The following is an 18,472-nucleotide window of genomic DNA, read 5'->3' as shown; positions in this document are numbered from 1 at the left end:
GACATCCTCGTCCCCAAGCCAGGTGACTCCCAGACTCTCCTAGTGTATAGCTGCCACAGATCCTGTCTCAGTACCAAGTTCCTCTCACTGCGAGAGAGGTGAACATATGGTGAGTGGGGGTCGTACTGGAATGGTGGTAGGCTCTCCATGTCAAGACCGTGTCCCTCAAACCATGCTCTGACCTGTGAGTACCATGCTCTCTCATGCCCACTCTTTGATAGCTGTATAGCTGCCTCAAATGCTCTACGAGTAAGTCTGTCAGGAGGTAGCTCTCTCATCCTCTGGATGAAGCAGACTGTCTGGAATAGTGCCTCTACCACCATGGGTGGTGTGGCGAGCTCGGCTCTAATAATGTCATGTGGCACTGTCTTCTTGCTGCGGAGCAAGCGTGAGATCATACATACCTGTGGCCTCTCAAGCTGTGTCCACTGGTCAGCTGTCAATCCTGGTGCCCATACTGCCGCCGAGTACATCAAGGCCGGGGTGACTAAGGTGTCGAAAAGCCACCCCTTCGTGCGGGGTTCCTGAAAGTGTGCCTGGTGGCATCTCCGCTCTAGCATGGCCAGAGCTGCATATCCTCGGGTGAGCCTGTCAGCAGCAGCCTGCCTCATAGTGAAGGGTCCTGGTAGGCTGGTGAATGTGATGCCAAGGTAGACATAGGAGGTGACTACATCAACCTTTCCTCCTGCTGCTGTGAAGGTGGCAGCGCTCCTCACTGCACTGGATGTGTGAAAGATCATAACCTTGGTTTTGCCAAGGTTCACAGTCAACCCCCTGTGTGTGCTGAATTCGTCCAAGGCCTCAAGATGGCGTTGCAAGCCCTCGGGTGACTCTGAAATCAACACAATATCATCAGCATATAACATGATGTGGACCGGAGTACCTGCCAAGTCGCTCCCCTCTCCCCCTGCTCGCAGTATGTAGTCGGAGATCTCGTCGATGTAGAGCCCAAAGAGTGTCGGGGAGAGTGGGCATCCTTGCTTAACACCAATGGTGCTAGCAATGGTCTCTGAAAAACCGCCTGGGCAACGAACTCGACCCGTCACCTTCTCGTAGAGAGCATATATGGCCCAAATCATCTCTGTTGGTACCCCAATGCTGTGAAGGCGCTGGAAGAGTCTCTCGCGTGGGACTGTGTCAAAGGCCTTGCGGAAATCCACAAAGCAGCAGTAAAGCCTCTTCTTCCGCGCCTTTGCCCCATCAATGAGGCAGCGCAGAACGAAGATGTGATCAGTGATGGAGAAAGCTCGTCTGAAACCTGCCTGGCCTGGAGCTCGTAAACCCTCGATCTCTGCGTAGCAGCTGAGCTGTGCCTCAAGTACTGCTCCATATAGCTTGGCCATCGTGTGGCCAATCATGATAGTCCTGTAGTTCCCTGGATCCAGGGTGTCGCCAGATTTGTGGATAGGCACTAAGGTGTGCTGTGTCCACTCCTCTGGGAAGCCCTCCCCTATAGCCCGGTTGAAGACATGTGCAATCAACGGGGCTATAGTGGAGGCCGCATAAATGATGTGCTCACTCTGTAATCCAGTATGGTCAGCTGATCGTCTGTGCTGCATGCGGCGTATGGCCCTCTCTACCATCTGTGCTGTAAAGAAGGAGGAGCACGTGGGGCGTGGCTCGTGTGGCTGTGGGATAGGAGGCTGTCCTGGCACCTCGTAAAGTCGCTCTGCATAATCATGCCATATCTGTGGATCCTCAATAGCTGTAGTCGGACGTGGCTCGCGCAGGGTGCGCCATGCTGTCGCGCTATCCATGCTCATGAATAGGCGGTATAGCTCAAGCTCCTGTGCCTCTTCGAATGCTCGCCGCTTTTGGCGTGTCAGCGTCTTCATATGCCGTCTGGCCTCTCTCTATGTGATCTCTCCTAAGGCTCGCTGTGCGCGGAGGCGTCGGTATAGCTCTCTGCACTCATCATCATACCAGCGGTTCTGAGGCATAGTCCCGGGGGGGGGGAGTGCGTCCTGTGTGAGTGGTGTGTGGAAAGGAGCTAATAGCTGAAGTGTGGAGAACGGAAGAGATATGTGATGTGAGAACTGAGAGTGGTGTGGATGGGTGGAGGAGGCATAGGCCATGCTCGACCTCGGCCGAGTAAAGAGAGGCTAGCTCATGTGTGAAATGGATGGTGGTGTGTGGAGTGTGTGCTGTGGAGCTGTGTGGGATGGTATCTCCGGTGATGGAGAAAGAGAGGTATGTATGGTCGGCTCCGATGGGTATGGGTGGAATGGTGAAGGATGTGATAAGGTGTGTAGCCTCCCTGGGTCCCAGAATATAGTCGACTGTACTCCCCCCTCCCTCTGCAACTCCATGTGGCATACAAGTCAGGCCCCCTGAGGTGGGCCACTGGACCATCCCGATATAAATAACGAGACGGTGCTGGGAGCGAAGTCGAAGTAGATGTCGTCCGTAGGCTGTGACTGGAGCTCTGTCTGCTGTATCTCTCATAGTAGCCTCCTCATCTAGAGTGTGTAGTGCCTCTGGGTCCTCGTGGTCATATGCCTCACACTGCTCACTGCGCGTACGAGCATTGAAGTCTCCCATAAGGAAGACTTCACCCAGTGTGGAGTACTCCATAATCTCCTCCGTGAGGCATGCGTACGGTGACTCCTGCTCAATAGGGGCGAATCTGGAGCCTGTGGGAGCAAAGTAGCAAAGGGCAATGTAGACGATCCTGTCTCGTGAGAGCTCGAGGCGAATCCACATGTAGCGGGCCTGTGGGTCCCGGGCAACAATCTATAGTCTACTGTGAAGCCCCTGTCTAAAGAGTATGGCCACTCCTCCTGAGCCACGAGTGGTGTGCTGGCGCATACACCCCCGATGTAGAGACTCCCACTGGAATCCATGTATCCGTGGTAGCCCTCTCTCTGGGCTTTCGTGTGTCTCTGTAAGTAGAATGATGTCTCGACCTCTCATCACCTCCTCAAGTCTCTCTGGGTGTGTCCATAGGTCTCCATTGCAATTCCAAACCGTGACATGAATCTCCTCGTGTGTCCCACAGGCCGCGAGTCCCTATGCGATGGTCTTGCCATCAATGATAACCCTACCATCTCGATATACTGCCTTCTTCCCTTCTTTGCGGGCTTGGTGGACTCTAGGCATGCACGCGCGACGGTGATCTTGTTGCATCTTTGTGAGGTCATCATCAAGATAAATCGGGGGGCCTTCTAGCCCTCTCAAGATGACCCTCTTTCGGAGGAAAGAAGTTCGAGACTCCTCGGAGGCGAATTGGAGGATGAGAGCTCTCTTCTTTGGATCTTTGCCGGCACTCCAAACTTTGGAGAAAGGGATCTCTTCTTCCTTGTATCCCACTTTCTTGCATAAAGCTTTCCCATCGCTCTCGGGTGTAGACCCTTCTTCTTCTTTGATGCCGGTCACTCGCACATTGAGACGGCGAGCTTGTCGCATCTTCTCCTCCTCGATGGTTGTGTGTACGATGAGTACCTCATCTTTTTGGGCTTCCTCTCTTGCAACCTTCTTGATGTTCTTTTTGACCACTTCGACCCATCCTTCTTTGGTGGCCTCTAATTTGTCCTCAATGCTTGCGGTGAGGGCTTTGGTGATCTCCTCCTTGAGGGCTTCCTTAGCCTCCTCTTTAATCTCTCCTTCTTCGGGGGTGAGGGATGTGATGGAAGCATGAAGGAGATCGATTTGTGCCTTCATCTCTTCTTGCTCTTTCCTCCATCTCTCCCTCTCCTTCCCGTTCTCCTGTTCCCTTCTCTCCTTCTCCTCTTTGAGATTTTGGATTTCCGCTCTCATGTCCTCCTTCTCTTCGTTCCATAGCTTGATGAGGGTGGCTTTCTCCTCCTCCCATATCTCTCTCTCCATCCGCCATTCTTTCATGTCCTTCTCCAATTGTGCAAGCCTCTTGTTCGTGAGCATGAACGTTGTCTTCATTGTCGATGCCGGCGTCTTGATGATGGGGGAAGACATGGCTGTCTTCGTAACTACCCTCTCTTCATGTTGTGAAGAAGAGGGGAGAAGGGGAAGAGAGGGAGTACTTGTGTGTATGCGTGTATGTGTGTAGTGTGTGTGTGGGTATGTATCCGTGTGTGAGATATTGGGGGCAGCGGGCCTGGTGCACTTGGTAATGCTGCCACAGTGAGGCAGCGGCAAGTGCTACAGCCTTGGCAGCGTGCAGTCGCAACAGGTCAGCTACAACGGGTTCAGCAGCAGCAGCAGTGGCGCGCGCAGGGGGTGAAACAGCAGCAGCAGTGGCGCGCACAGGGGGCAGCAGCAGTGGCGCGCGCAGGAGCAACAGCAGTGGCGCGCGCAGGAGGAGGAGCAGCAGCAGAGAGAGAGAGAGAGAGAGAGAGAGAGAGAGAGAGAGAGAGAGAGAGAGAGAGAGAGAGAGAGAGAGAGAGAGAGAAATGAAATGAAATGAAATGTTATATTAACGTCTTCAAAAGGCCAAAATGACCTATGAGACCAATCAGTTACAAAATAGTGAATCTAATACCATGTCTGGGTACAAAAGAACTAGAAAAGAACTAGAAGTGGAACAAAATACTACTACTACTACAATCTAAAACTACGTGGGTGTAGCAGCTGATACAATAGGTACCCGGTAAACTGGATGTAACAGTGTGTGAAACAAAGATGGAAGAAATGGTGAGGATCCATCCTCATCTGCACTCTGGATGTCGAGAGAGTATGGCTCGAATCTTCTGTTGTAGTCTCCGTCGATGCTGTGTAGCTCCTCTCCTCAGTCGCGGTCGTCTGTATCTCTGTAGCTCCAATGCTCGGTCGATGAGAGTGCCAGTAGTGGTCGAATGAGTGTGGGACGAGCTCTGCAGTGGTGGCTGCTCCTCTGGCTGTCCCATATCTAGTGAAAAGAAATCTGTAATGTGTCTCTGGGACTGCCTCTCTCTAGCTCTCCCCAGTAAAGTGTCTCTATACCTGTGTAACTCAAGTAGATATAGTCCAAGACATCTCTGATCCTCATAACTCATGACCCTAGATAGAGGACCAAAACCCTCTCTGAATAAGCAGTGGAAACGCCCCCGTATCTCATAGAACACTGTGCAATGACATATGTAGTGCAACTCTGTCTCTGGCTCTCTCTGGCATGATCGGCATATCCTGCTGTCTGCTGGTATCCCTCTGAATCTACCAGTCTCAATCTCGAGCTGATGTGAGGATGTGCGTATCTGACCAATGGCACAACGCAAACCATGAGACATATGTGTGTCCATGTAGCTGGGTCGAATCACAAACCCATCTCCTGTGAGGTGGAGAAGATGCTCTGTATAGAAAGCCATCTTCGTGCTCAACTCCTGAGGCGGCTCTATCCATGTCCTCCTGGTGTCGAGCTGGGTCAGGTCCTGACGAATGAGTCTAGTGATCTCCACCCGTGTAAGAGACAGCGAGGGTGCCTGAAGAGAATACTGGAAAGGGGGCAACCTGTCCATGGTGAAGCCATGCGTCTGAAACCATGAAGTCATCTGTGCATACCAGCATGAAGTGTCCCCCTGTAGAGCTAACTGTCTGGAAGACTCAAGGGCCAGTCTAGCATATCTGTCTCTAGTAGTATCCCATAGGCTGTGCACAAAGGACACTGATCTGGTAAGCGCCTCAATCTCCATGGGGGGGGCAGCTAGCTCTGCTCGAATGATCGCGTGAGGTACGGAGGCCTTGGCTCTAATCAATCGGGAGATCATAGATACCAAGGGCCTCTCCATACGTCTCCAACCATCCTGGCCTACAGAAGGTCCCCATACCTGTACCCCATACATCATAGCTGAGGCTACTAAAGTATCAAAGAGCCATAACTTTGTCCGAGGTTCCTGGAACTGAACCTGCGAACACATCCTCTCCAAGCCTCCCAAGGCCGCATAAGCTCTGGTCAGTCTAGTCTCTGCTGCTCTCCCCAAAGAAAACCTCGGCCCAGTGAAGACTATCCCAAGGTAAGTGTATGCATCTGTATACTCCACAATCTCTTGACCATACGTGAAGGTCGGTGCCGATCTCCTGATCCACTGCGGTGTGGTGTTAAACACCATGACCTTGGTTTTACCAAGGTTTACAGACAATCCACTATCCTCTGCAAAACTGTGTAATGCATCCAACTGTCGCTGCATACCCTCTGGTGAGTCAGAGATCAAGACAATATCATCAGCATATAACAACAATGGGATCCACGTCCCTGCCAGCTGGGCACCTCTATCACCCTCTCTGTCAATGTAATCAGACACCTCATCAACATACATACCAAATAGAGTAGGAGACAATGGGCAACCCTGTTTCACCCCGATAGTGGAGTGAACTAAGTCAGATATCCCCTCTGGGGTGCGTACATGTCCCATCACTGATCTGTATAAAGCCATAATCCCCCAAATCAACACTGTGGGCACCCCCATCTCCTGCAGTCTGCGCATCAGTCGAGCTCTCGGTACCATGTCAAATGCTTTGCGGAAATCCACAAAGCTACAATAAATCTGTCTCCCATGTGACCTGCCCTCCTCAATGATAGCTCTGAGTGTCAGAATATGGTCAAGAGTGGAGAAACCCCTCCTGAAACCTGCCTGTCCCTTTGCCCGTACACCCTCACCCTCTGCCCAGTTACTCAACTGCTGCTCAATAATGGATGCATACAATCGTGCCAGTGTGTGTCCAACCATAATAGTGCGGTAATTTCCAGGCTCTGTAGGATCACCTGCCTTGAATATAGGCACAATAGTAGACAACCTCCAAGTCTCAGGTAATCCCTCACACATGGCACGATTGAACAACACTGCAAGAACCTCCATCAGCATATCCCTAGCATGTATAAAGTGCTCCGCTACTAGACTGTCATGATCATAAGCCCTCCTGGTCCTCATCCTGTCAATGGCTCTCTTTACCATCTCAGTGGTAAAGAAGGTGCTCGTAGGTGGACATGGCTCTGTAGGATCTGGAAGGGGATCCTGCCCAGGAACCGTATATAACGATGTCGCATACTGGCCCCACACATCAGGAGAAGTAATCACTGGGGGAGGGGAGTGCTCATGGAAGAGTCGCCATGCCTCGCCTGAGTCTCTACTCAAGAACAACTGATACAAGTCTCGCTCCATCTGGGCCAGGTAAGCTCATTTCTTCTTTCGCACAAGGCGCCGGAAAGCAATCCGCGACTGTCTGTAGGTGATGACTCCTAAATGAAGATCCCTCTGAAGCTGGGCTCTCATCTCTCTGCACTCCTCATCATACCAACTATTCTGGGGCATGCTCCCAGAATGTCGCCTCCGATCCGGTTGAGTGTGTGGGTATGCCTCTGATGCTGCATCATGTAGTGTCTCAGTCAGTAAAGTAGTGCACTCCTCTACTGAGAGGCCTGGAGCAACTGTGCATAGACGATCCCAGATCGCCTCTGTATAAACTGAGTCAGTCTCTGGTGTAAATGTATAACGGGTGTGTGACCTGCCTCCTGATTTCTGGGCTGTACTTAACTGAAAAGATACGGACAGTGTCAAGAGAGCATGATCCACTGCTACGCCCACTGGTCTGGCTCCCACTGTGAAATCCTGAATACAAGGAATAAAGCTCGGCTGTGTCATAACATAGTCCACTGTACTGGCCCCATGTCTGTGTGGAAAGCATGTGAAGCCTGCTGCTCCAGGAAACCGCTGTAAGCCATTAAGTATGGCTAGCCCATGTGTGGTCGTCATCTCCGTGAGGTATCTCCCATACTCAGTCTGCTCTCTGTCATGTGAGCATCTGTCAAACCCCAGCTCACCCACATCCAACTCTCTAAGCATCTCATCTGAAGTGTCGTAGAAGACTGTCTGACAGTTGCCCGTTCGAGCATTGAAGTCTCCTAGGAGGATGATATCACCATCCCTAGAAAACTCCCATATATCATCATCTAGAATTGAGAAAGGCGACTGCCCTCTGGATACAGCATATACTGACGTACTGGGGGGGGAAGTAACATATAGCAATATATAGAAATCGACCTGTGTCAGCTCTCAGCCTCACCCACATGTATCTAGCCTGATCATCTCTCCGTACAATATGTAGTAGTGGCTGTAGCTCCTCCCTAAACAACACCGCTACTCCTCCTGAACCTCTACTCCCATGCTCAGATCTCGTGACTGTTCTGTGGGCTGTCTCCCATTTGTATCCCACCACATGTGGCAACAGTTGGCCAGGGGCCTGGTGAGTCTCTGAAAAGAAAACAATGTCCTTGTCTCTGAAACTGTCCTCAAAGGCACCAACATCCAACCTCATAGACCCATTACAATTCCAAGTCGCCATCCTCAATGTGGTCCCATAGGTCTCGCACCGTCATGTAGAGCGCCGCTCTACAATCACCACCCGACCATCTCTGTAAAAGGCCATCTTCCCCTTCTCCCTTGCCGCTTGAATCTCGGGCATTACTTCTCTCATATGCGCAAGTTGTGAGAGAGTGAGGTCATCGCCTAAGAAAATACCTGTCTTCTTGAGAGTAGGTCTCTTCCTCAAGAATTCCTTCTTCTCTTCCAATGAAGGGAAGCGTAGTATGAGAGCTCTTTCCTTTGAAGATTCTCCGGGGCCCTCACTCTTCTTGCCCACTCTCCATGCCTTTGTGTGTGAAGGCTTCTCCACCCCCATCATTGATGTGAGGCTTGTGACCTCTTTTTCCACATTGTTTATGTCCTTGAGGCCGGTTACCCTCACATGTAGAGCCCGCACCCTCCTTCTTTGTTCCTCTTCGAGGGTCATGTTGATAAGAGTGGGTGTACAAGGAGCTTCCTTACCTTTCCCTTTCTTGGCAACCTCAATCCATTTTTCGGCCTCCTCTACTTTCTTTTGCGTTTCGGATATGACCGCGGCCCATGACTTCTTCTCCTCATTGATGTTGTCAATTTCTTCCCTCAAAGAGGGCTGAAATTCCCCCTCTTCAAGCCCATTTTTTGACCGTGTTTCCAACACTTCTTTGTGGAGGTCCAAAATGCTATTCTCCAACGTGGCGATCTTGTTGAGAAGATGATCCTTCTCGTCCTTCCACCTCTTCTCCTTTTCTTCATTTTCTCGGAGGAAAACGGTCTTCGCGTTCCTCCAATCTTCCATCTCTTTTCAGGTTTCAGAAACGAGCTTACCTGGCCCAGATGGAGCTCCTCCAGGTAAGCTCCTCCAGGTAGCCTGTCCATGGTGAAGCCATGTGTCTGAAACCATGATGTCATCTGTGCGTACCAGCATGATGTATCCCCATTAAGAGCTAATTGTCTGGAGGACTCTAGAGCCACCCTAGCATATCTGTCTCTGGTAGTATCCCACAGACTGTGTACAAAGGAGACTGATCTAGTAAGCGCCTCAATCTCCATAAGGGGGGCAGCTAATTCCGCTCGAATGATATCATGCGGTACGGAAGCCTTGGCTCTAATCAGCCGAGAGATCATAGATACCAGGGGCTTCTCCATACGCCTCCAACCCTCCTGGCCTACAGAAGGTCCCCAAACCTGCACTCCATAAAACACAATAGAGGCAACCAAAGTATCAAAGAGCCATAACTTTGTCCTAGGTTCTTGGAACTGAACCTGCGAACACATCCTCTCCATTCCTCCCAGAGCCGCACCAACTCTAGTTAGTCTAGTCTCTGTTGCTCTTCTCAAGGAAAATCTCGGCCCAGTAAAGACTACCCCCAGGTAAGTGTATGCATCTGTATACTCCACAATCTCCTGACCATATTTGAAAGTAGGTACTGATCTCCTGACCCATTGCAGTGTGGTGTTAAACACCATAACCTTGGTTTTACCTAGGTTTACACACAATCCACTATCCTCTGCAAAACTGCGTACTGCATCCAACTATCGTTGCATACTTTCTGGCGAGTCAGATATCAGCACAATATCATCAGCGTATAGCAACAATGGGATGCACGTCCCTGCCAGCTGTGCACCTTTGTCACCCTCTCTGTCGATGTAATCAAACACCTCATCAACATACATACCAAATAGAGTAGGAGACAATGGGCAGCCCTGTTTCACTCCAATAGTAGAGCGAACTAAATCAGATACCCCTTCCGAAGTGCGTACATGTTCCATCACTGATCTGTACAAAGCCATAATCCCCCAAATCACCTCTATGGGCACCCCCATCTCCTGTAGTTTGCGCATCAATCGAGCTCTTGGTACCATGTCAAATGCTTTATGAAAATACACAAAGCTACAATAGATCCGTCTCCCATGTGTTCTGCCCTCCTCAATGATGGCCCTAAGTGTCAGAATATGATCAAGAGTGGAGAAACCCCTCCTGAAGTCGGCTTGACCCTTTGCTCGTACACCCTCGCCCTTTGCCCAATTACTTAAGTGTTGCTCCTGGATAGATGCATACAACCGTGCCAATGTGTGTCCAACCATAATAGTGCGGTAGTTCCAAGGCTCTGTAGGGTCACCAGCCTTGAAGATGGGCACAATATTAGACAACCTCCAAGTCTCAGGTAATCCCTCACACATGGCATGATTGACCAACGCTGCGAGAACCTCCATCAGCATATCCCTGGCATGTATGAAGTGCTCCGCTACTATACCGTCATGATCATATGCCTTCCCGGTCTCATCTTGTCGATGGCCCTTTGTACCATCTTAGGTGTAAAGAAAGTGCTCGTAGCTGGGCAAGGCTTGGTAGGGTTCTGAAGGGGTTCCTGTCCAGGAACCGTATATAATGATATCGCATATTGGCCCCACACCTCAGGTGAAGTAATAACAGGGGGAGGGGAGTGCTCATGGCAGAGTCGCCATGCCTCTCCTGAGTCCCTACTCAAGAACATCTGATACAAGTCTCGCTCCATCTAAGCTAGGTAAGCTCGCTTCTTCCGTCGCACAAGGCGTCGGAAAGCAATCCGAGACTGTCTGTAAGTGATGACTCCTAAAAGAAGATCCCTCTGAAGCTGGGCTCTCATCTCTCTGCACTCCTCATCATACCAACTATTCTGGGGCATGCTCCCAGAATGTCGTCTCTTGCCCGGCTGAGTGTGTGGGTATGCCACTGATGCAGCTCCATGCAGTGTCTCAGTCAGTAGAGTGGTGCACTCCTCCATTGAGAGGCCTGTACCATTTGTGCCAGTTGTGCCTTCCAATAGACGGTCCCAGATCTCCTCTGAATAAACGAAATCAGTCTCTGCTGTAAATGTATAGCGGGTGTGTGACCTGCCTCTTGATGTCTGGGTTGTACTATACTGAAATTTAACGGATAGTGTCAAGAGACCATGATCTACTGCTATGCCCACTGGCCGGGCTCCCACTATGAAATCCTGAATGCAGGGGACAAAGCTCGGTTGTGTCATAACATAATCCACTGTACTGGCCCCATGTCTATGTGGAAAGCATGTGAAACCGGCTGCTCCAAGAAATCGCTGTAAGCCATTAAGTATGGCTAATCCATGTGTAGTCGTCATTTCTATGAGGTATCTCCCATACTCCGTTTTCTCTCTGTCATCTGAGCATCTGTCAAGTCCCAACTCACCCATATCCAACTCTCTAAGCATCTCATCTGAAGTGTCGTAGAAGACTGTCTGCGAGTTGCCCGTTCGGGCATTGAAGTCCCCTAGGAGAATGATATCACCATCCCTAGAAAACTCCCAAATGTCATCATCTAGGGTAGAGAAAGGCGATTGCCCTCTGGATGCGGCATACATTGATGTACTGGGAGGAAAGTAACATATGGCAATATATAGGAATCGACTTGTGTTAGGTCTCAGTCTCAGCCACATATATCTAGCATGATCATCTCTTCGTACAATATGCAGTAATGGTTGTAGTTCCTCTCTGAATAGCACTGCTACTCCTCCTGAACCTCTACTCCCATGCTCCGATCTCGCATTTGTCCTGTGAGCTGTTTCCCATTTGTATCCCACCACATGTGGCATTACCTGTCCAGGGGCCTGATGAGTCTCTGAGAAGAACACAATATCCTTGTCTTTGAAACTCTCCTCGAATGCACCCACGTCCAACCTCATAGACCCATTACAATTCCAGGTAGCCATCTTCAGTGTGGTCCCCTAGGTCTCGCACCGTCATGCAGTACGCCGCTCTAAAATCACCACCCATCCATCTCTGTAGAAGGCTATCTTTCCCTTCTCCCTTGCCGCTGTAATCTCTGGCATTACCTCTCTCATATGTGCGAGTTGTGAGAGAATCAGGTCATCACCGAGGAAAATACCTCTCTTTTTGAGAGTAGGCCTCTTCCTCAAGAATTCCTTCTTCTCTTCCAACGAGGGGAAGCGTAGTATGAGAGCTCTCCCCTTTGAAGACTCTCCCGTGCCATCACTTTTCTTACCTACCCTCCATGCCTTTGTGTGCAAAGGCTTCTCCATCCCCATCATGGATGTAAGGCTTGTGACCTCTTTCTCCACTTTGTTTATGTCCTTGAGACCAGTCACTCTCACATGCAATGCTCGCATCCGCCTTCTTTGTTCCTCTTCGAGAGTCATGTTGATAAGCGTCGGTGTACAAGGAGTTTCTTGACCTTTCCCCTTCTTGGCGACCTCAATCCATTTTTCAGCCTCGTCCGCCTTTTCCTATGTCCTTGTTATCATCTCCGCCCATGAAGATGTCTTTGCCACACTCAGTTTCTCTTCCTCTGTGATCATCCTTACCTGTTCCTTAATTTCCTTGATTTCATCTATTACCGAGGGTTGAAATTCGCCTTCCTATAGTCCATTGCTTACTCTATCAGCAAGATCCTGTTTAAGGGCTGAGACTTCTTTTTTGAGTACCCATATCTCGACGTTTGGGTTCTCCTGTTTGAGGGCTGAGACTTCTTCTTTGAGTGTCTGTATTTCCTTGATTTCATCTATTACCGAGGGTTGAAATTCGCCTTCCTATAGTCCATTGCTTACTCTATCAGCAAGATCCTGTTTAAGGGCTGAGACTTCTTTTTTGAGTACCCATATCTCGACGTTTGGGTTCTCCTGTTTGAGGGCTGAGACTTCTTCTTTGAGTGTCTGTATTTCTGCGTTAAGGCTCTCTTTCTCCTTCTTCCACTGTGCGCCTTCATTGAAGACCATCTGAAGGAGGTTGGCCTTCTCCTTCCACCATCCTTCCATCTCTGTTTTCCACTCCTTCATTTCCCTCTCCATCTGCGCCATTCGCTTATTCGTGAGCATGAAGGTTGCCTTTGCTCGCGGCTTGCAAACAGGTGAGACATTGGCGGCTTCCGTGTCCTGTGCAAAGTCTTCTTCAAGTGTGACAGTTTGTGCAACACCCATTGAGCATTCATGGCCTTGACGTTGATCCATTACGGTGAGGCCCAAAGAATCAGAGAGAGAGAGAGAGAGAGAGAGAGAGAGAGAGAGAGAGAGAGAGAGAGAGAGAGAGAGAGAGAGAGAGAGAGAGAGGTGGTCGTGGGGGGGGGGATAAGTTAAATTAAATTAAAAGAAAAAAAGGGGGAGGGGGGGTTTGAGCAATAGACCGGGGGGGGGGGGGGGGGGGGGGGGGGGGGGGGGGGGGGGAGAGAGGGGGTCTTCAAACGGCGGGGGCAGAGAGGGAGCGGGGGTAGCAGGGGAGCTCAAGGGGCAGGAGAGAGAGAGAGAGAGAGAGAGAGAGAGAGAGAGAGAGAGAGAGAGAGAGAGAGAGAGAGAGAGAGAGAGAGAGAGAGAGAGATGAAATGTTATATTAACGTCTTCAAAATGCCAAAGTACCTATGAGATCAGAAAGTTACAATGTGGTGGATCTGATACAAAGTCAGAATGACAAGAGTAACAAGATGACAAAATGACAGAATGACAAAATGACAAAATAAAATACTATGGAATCCTAAACTGCTAGCTGTGAACTAAGCAGCTAAACAGCTAGCTGGGATAGCTAGATCACAGGAGATCCAGCATCGCTCGCTGGTGGGTCTCATCAATCTCCTCCATGGTCAGTAGTCTGACCAGGCGTCATGCATGTCTAGCCAAAGTGATCCGAATCCTCTGATGCAGCCTCCGTCGATGCTGTGTAGTCCTCCGCAGTCGTGGGCGTCTGGATCTCCCCAGCTCAGTCGCTTGGTCGATTAGTGTGGCTCTAGTGTAAGGCGACGAGCTCTGCTGTGGTAATAACTCCTCCGGGTGTCCAGTGGCAGCTCTAAAGAAGTCTTTGATCTGTCTCCGAGACTGGCTAGTCTCTCCTCTCATCAGGCTCTCTCTGTGTCTTCGCAGCTCGAGCAAAAACAAACCCAGGCATCTCTGATCCTCGTACCGCATGACTCTAGAGAATGGTCCAAAGCCCTCTGAACAAGCAATGGAAGCGGCCTCGTATCTCGTAGTAGACGGGGCAGTGGCATGTGTAGTGCAACTCTGTCTCAGGCTCGATGTCACACAAGGGGCATGTCCTGGCCTCTGCTGGTACTCCGCTGTATCTCCGAGTCTCGATCCGCAGCTGGTGTGAAGATGTGTGTATCTGGCCAATAGCACATCGTATCCCATGAGACAAGTGGGTGTCCATGAGATGAGATGAGATGAAATGTAATATTAACGTCTTCAAAAGGCCAAAATGACCTATGAGACCAAAAGATTACATGTGGTGAATCTAATACCAAGTCTGGGTACAAAAAGTACAAAGAACTGAAAAGAAAATAGTGGGTAGGGGTGGGGTGAAAGCTGATACAAAGGGAAGACAAAGGGTGAGATGATACAATGGAGCTTTCTAACAGTCGAGGCATCATATACATATACATCAATATCCGGGACGGCTCCTATGTTGCGCCAATATGGTATGGATCCTATGTCGCAATCTGCTTTGATATCGGAAGGGCCCTCTCATCCGTGGGCGATGGGACAGCCCCAACTCTTAACGCCCGATCAAGCAGTATGCCTCTGGTACCTCTGGTGTTGTTATGTTGTGGGGGTTACTCGAACTCCTGTGTCTATGATTGAAAGAAATATGTGATCTTCCATTGTTGCTGGATCTCTCTCATTGTGCCCCTCTTCAAGAGGTCCTCTCTGTGTTTGCGAATCTCCAGTAGGTATAATCCGAGGCATCTCTGATCCTGGTATCTCATGACTATAGAAAGTGACCCAAAACCCTCTCTAAATAGACAGTGAAAGCGGCATCGTATCTCATAGTATATTGGGCCGTGACATATGTAATGTAGCTCTGTCTCTGGCTCTATTTGGCACACCTAACAAATCCTGGACTCCGTAGGTACTCCTCTTAATCTGCCTATCTCGATCTCTAGCTGATGTGAGGATGTGCGTATCTGACCAATAGTACATCGTATCCCGTGGGATAGATGAGTATCCATGTATCATGGTCTGATCACAAAACCATTCTCCGTGAGTTGGAGAAGATGCTCTCTATAGAAAGTCATCTTCGTACCTAGCTCATGTGTAGGTTGTATCCATGTCCTCTTCGTATCCAACTGAATCAAGTCTTGTCTGATGAGCCTGGTAAGCTCTGCCCTTGTGAGGGGGATGGAGGGTGCATCCGGAGAGTACTGAAATGGGGGTAGGTGGTCCATACTAAAGCCATGTAATTAAAACCAAGATGCCATCTCTGCATACCAACCTGATCTATCTCCCTGCAATGCCAGCTGTCGCGAAGACTCTAGTGCTAATCGAGCATATTTGTCTCTAGGGAGAGCCCAAGTGCTATGCATCGATAAAACTAATCGAGGGAGTGCCTCCACTACCAATGGAGGAGCAGCGAGCTCCACCCTAACAATGTCATGTGGTACTGAGGCCTTGGCCCTAATGATCCGAGAAATCATAGACACCAATGGCTTCTCCATACATCTCCATCCGTCAGTACTGCCAGCTCTGCTATGATGATCAACTAAGGGGCCCCATATCTCCACTCCGTACAGCATGACCGAAGTGACCAAAGTGTCAAAGAGCCAAAGCTTTGCCCAAGGTTCTTGGAACTCAACCTTTGCGAACATATCCTCTCAAGTCTCCCCAATGCTGCATAGGCTTTGGTCAATCGCGTATCTGCTGTACGCCTCAGGGAAAATACCGGACCACTAAAAACCGCCCCAAGATAAGTGTATGTATCTGCACACTCCACAGCCTCTCGACCATATGTGACAGTGCGGCGGACCTCCTTACCCACTGCCCCGTGGTGTTGCGAGAGAGAGAGAGAGAGAGAGAGAGAGAGAGAGAGAGAGAGAGAGAGAGAGAGAGAGAGAGAGAGAGAGAGAGAGATGAAATGAAATGAAATATTATATTAACGTCTTCAAGAGGCCTATGAGACCAAAAAGTTACAATTGGTGAAGCTGATACCATGTCTGAGTATGGAAATTACAAAGTTACAAAGAACTAACACTAAGACACTAAAACCCTTTCAGGGGGGGTTGCGGCGAAAGGGGGGGGGGGGGGGGGGGGGGGGGGGGGGGGGTTTGTGGGCTCAGATGAAATCTCTTATCGATCGTTGTCGGATCTCATCGACCTCCTCCATGGTCAGTACTCTGGTTGGGCGTCTTGCATGTCGAGCTAGAGTGATCTGTATCGTCTGTTGCAGCCTTCGTCGGTAGTGGGAGACCCCGTTATCGTGGTCGTCTGGATCTGCCAAGCTCAGTGGCTCGATCAACCAGTGTACCTCTAGTATGAGTAGTGTCTGAGATCTACTGTAATGACTGCTCCGTTGGCTCTCCTTTGGCTAGTGTAAAGAAATCTGTGATTTGTCTCTGAGGCTGTCTTTCCCCTTATGTCCTCAGCAAGCTCTCCCTATGTCTACGCAGCTCTAGCAGGAAGAAACCGAGACACCTTTGATCCTTGTATCTCATGACTCGAGAAAAAGGTCCGAACCCTTCTCTAAATAGGCAATGGAAGCGGCTGCGTATCTCATAGTATGTCGGACATTGACATGTGTAGTGCAGCTCTGTCTCTGGCTCTAAGTTACATAGGTGACATATCCTGGCTCCTGCCGGCACCCCTCGAAATCGGCCAGTCTCGATTTGGAGTTGATGTGAGGATGTGCGTATCTGTCCAATAGCGAATCTTATCCCATGAGATAAGTGTGTATTCATGTATGCAGGCCTAGTTACAAAGCCGTCCTCCATGAGTTGGAGAAGATGCTCTTTGTAGAAGGCCATCTTTGTACCCAACTCCTGTGTCGGCTATATCCATGTGCTCTTGGTATGTAGCTGAATCAGATCCTAATGTATGAGTCTGGTGATCTTTGTCCGTGTGAGAGACAGGGAGGGTACATCCAGGGAGTATTGAAGCGGAGCTAATCTATCCATGTTGAGGTCATGCGACCGAAACCATGTTGTTATCTGTCCCTACCAACATGCTGTATCGCCTTGTAGAGCTAGTTGTCGAGATGACTCTAGGGCAAGCCGAGCGTATCTGTCCTTGGGGAGATCCCATAGACCGTGCATAAAGGATACTGATCTTGTCAATGCCTCCACCACGAGGGGATGGGGCGGCTAGCTCGGCTCGGATAATCTCATGTGGTACTGAGGCCTTAGCCCGAATCATCCGAGCGATCATAGAGACCAGAGGCCTCTCCATACATCTCCATCCATTTGTGTTGCCAGATCTCCCATGGTGGTCTATTGAGGGTCCCCATCCCTGAACTCCATAGAGCATTCTGGAGTCACCAGAGTGTCAAAAAGCCAAAGCTTTGTTCATGGTTCCTGAAACTAAACCTGCGAACACATCCTCTCGAGTCCCGCCCAAAGCAGCATATGCTCGTCAGTCTAGTCTCTGATGCTCTCCTTAGTGAAAACACCGGTCCACCGAAGACTACCCCAAGATAAGTATATATGCATGTGTACTCCACAGTCTCCTGGCCATACATAAATGTGGGTGCCAACCTCCTGACGCACTTTGGTGTGGTGTTAAACACCATAACCTTGGTTTTCCCCAGATTGACAGACAATCCACTGTCACAAGCAACTGTATGCAGAGCATTCAAATGACGCTATATCCCCCTCTGGAGAGTCAGAAATCAGCACAAAATCATCAGCATATAGTAACAACGGAATCCATGTCCCTGCTAGCTGAGCCCCACTGTCCCCCTGACGCTCTACATAGTCCGAAAACTCATCCACATACATCCCAAAAAGAGTCGGGGATAGGGGGCATCCCTGCTTTACTCCAATAGTCGAGTGGACCATGTCAGACATTCCCTCAGTGGTGCATACCCGCCCCATCACTGTCTTGTATAGAGCTAGAATACCCCATATCAGCTCTGTAGGCACATTCATGTCCTATAGTCTGCGTATAAGTCTGGCTCTCGGCACTGTGTCAAAAGCTTTGCGGAAATCCACAAAGCTACAATAGAGCCTCTTGCCATGGTGTGTACCCTCCTCAATAATAGCTCTGAGTGTAAGAATCTGGTTAAGAGTGGAGAAACCTCTCCTGAAACCTGCTTGCCCTGGTGCTCTTATGCCCTCTCTCTCTGCCCATCTACTCAGCTCCTACTCAAGAACGGATGCATACAACCTAGCTAATGTGTGGCTAACCATGATGGTGCAATAATTCGCGGGAATCATGGGATCTCCCAACTTGAAAATAGGCACAATCGTAGACAAACTCCAAGTCTTCGGGAAGCCTTCATACATGGCTCGATTAAACATCATAGCCAGGAGATCT

General features: G+C 49.8%; 3 protein-coding genes across 6 annotated transcripts in view; 1 reads left to right on the top strand and 2 right to left on the bottom strand.

Moving 5' to 3' along the window:
- Window positions 1-18,472, top strand: part of LOC147436264 (ketose-bisphosphate aldolase class-II family protein) — a 221,722-nt gene that overhangs the window by 143,287 nt on the left and 59,963 nt on the right. The gene's annotated exons all lie outside the window — the stretch shown is intronic.
- On the bottom strand, window positions 4,612-9,104 carry LOC147436266 (uncharacterized). The gene is made up of 2 exons (XM_086488828.1): window positions 9,054-9,104; window positions 4,612-5,933 (listed from the first exon to the last, which is right to left on the bottom strand). The coding sequence occupies exons 1-2, from the start codon at window positions 9,102-9,104 to the stop codon at window positions 4,623-4,625; spliced, it is 1,362 nt and encodes a 453-aa protein (XP_086344954.1). The 3' UTR covers window positions 4,612-4,622.
- On the bottom strand, window positions 10,735-13,052 carry LOC147436265 (uncharacterized). The gene has a single exon (XM_086488124.1). The coding sequence runs from the start codon at window positions 11,936-11,938 to the stop codon at window positions 10,745-10,747; it is 1,194 nt and encodes a 397-aa protein (XP_086344250.1). The 5' UTR covers window positions 11,939-13,052; the 3' UTR covers window positions 10,735-10,744.

Source organism: Adiantum capillus-veneris, chromosome 18 (assembly GCF_014529385.1).
Source record: "Adiantum capillus-veneris isolate H3 chromosome 18, ASM1452938v2, whole genome shotgun sequence".
Lineage (NCBI taxonomy): Eukaryota > Viridiplantae > Streptophyta > Polypodiopsida > Polypodiales > Pteridaceae > Adiantum > Adiantum capillus-veneris.
This window is presented reverse-complemented; position numbering and strand designations above follow the sequence as displayed.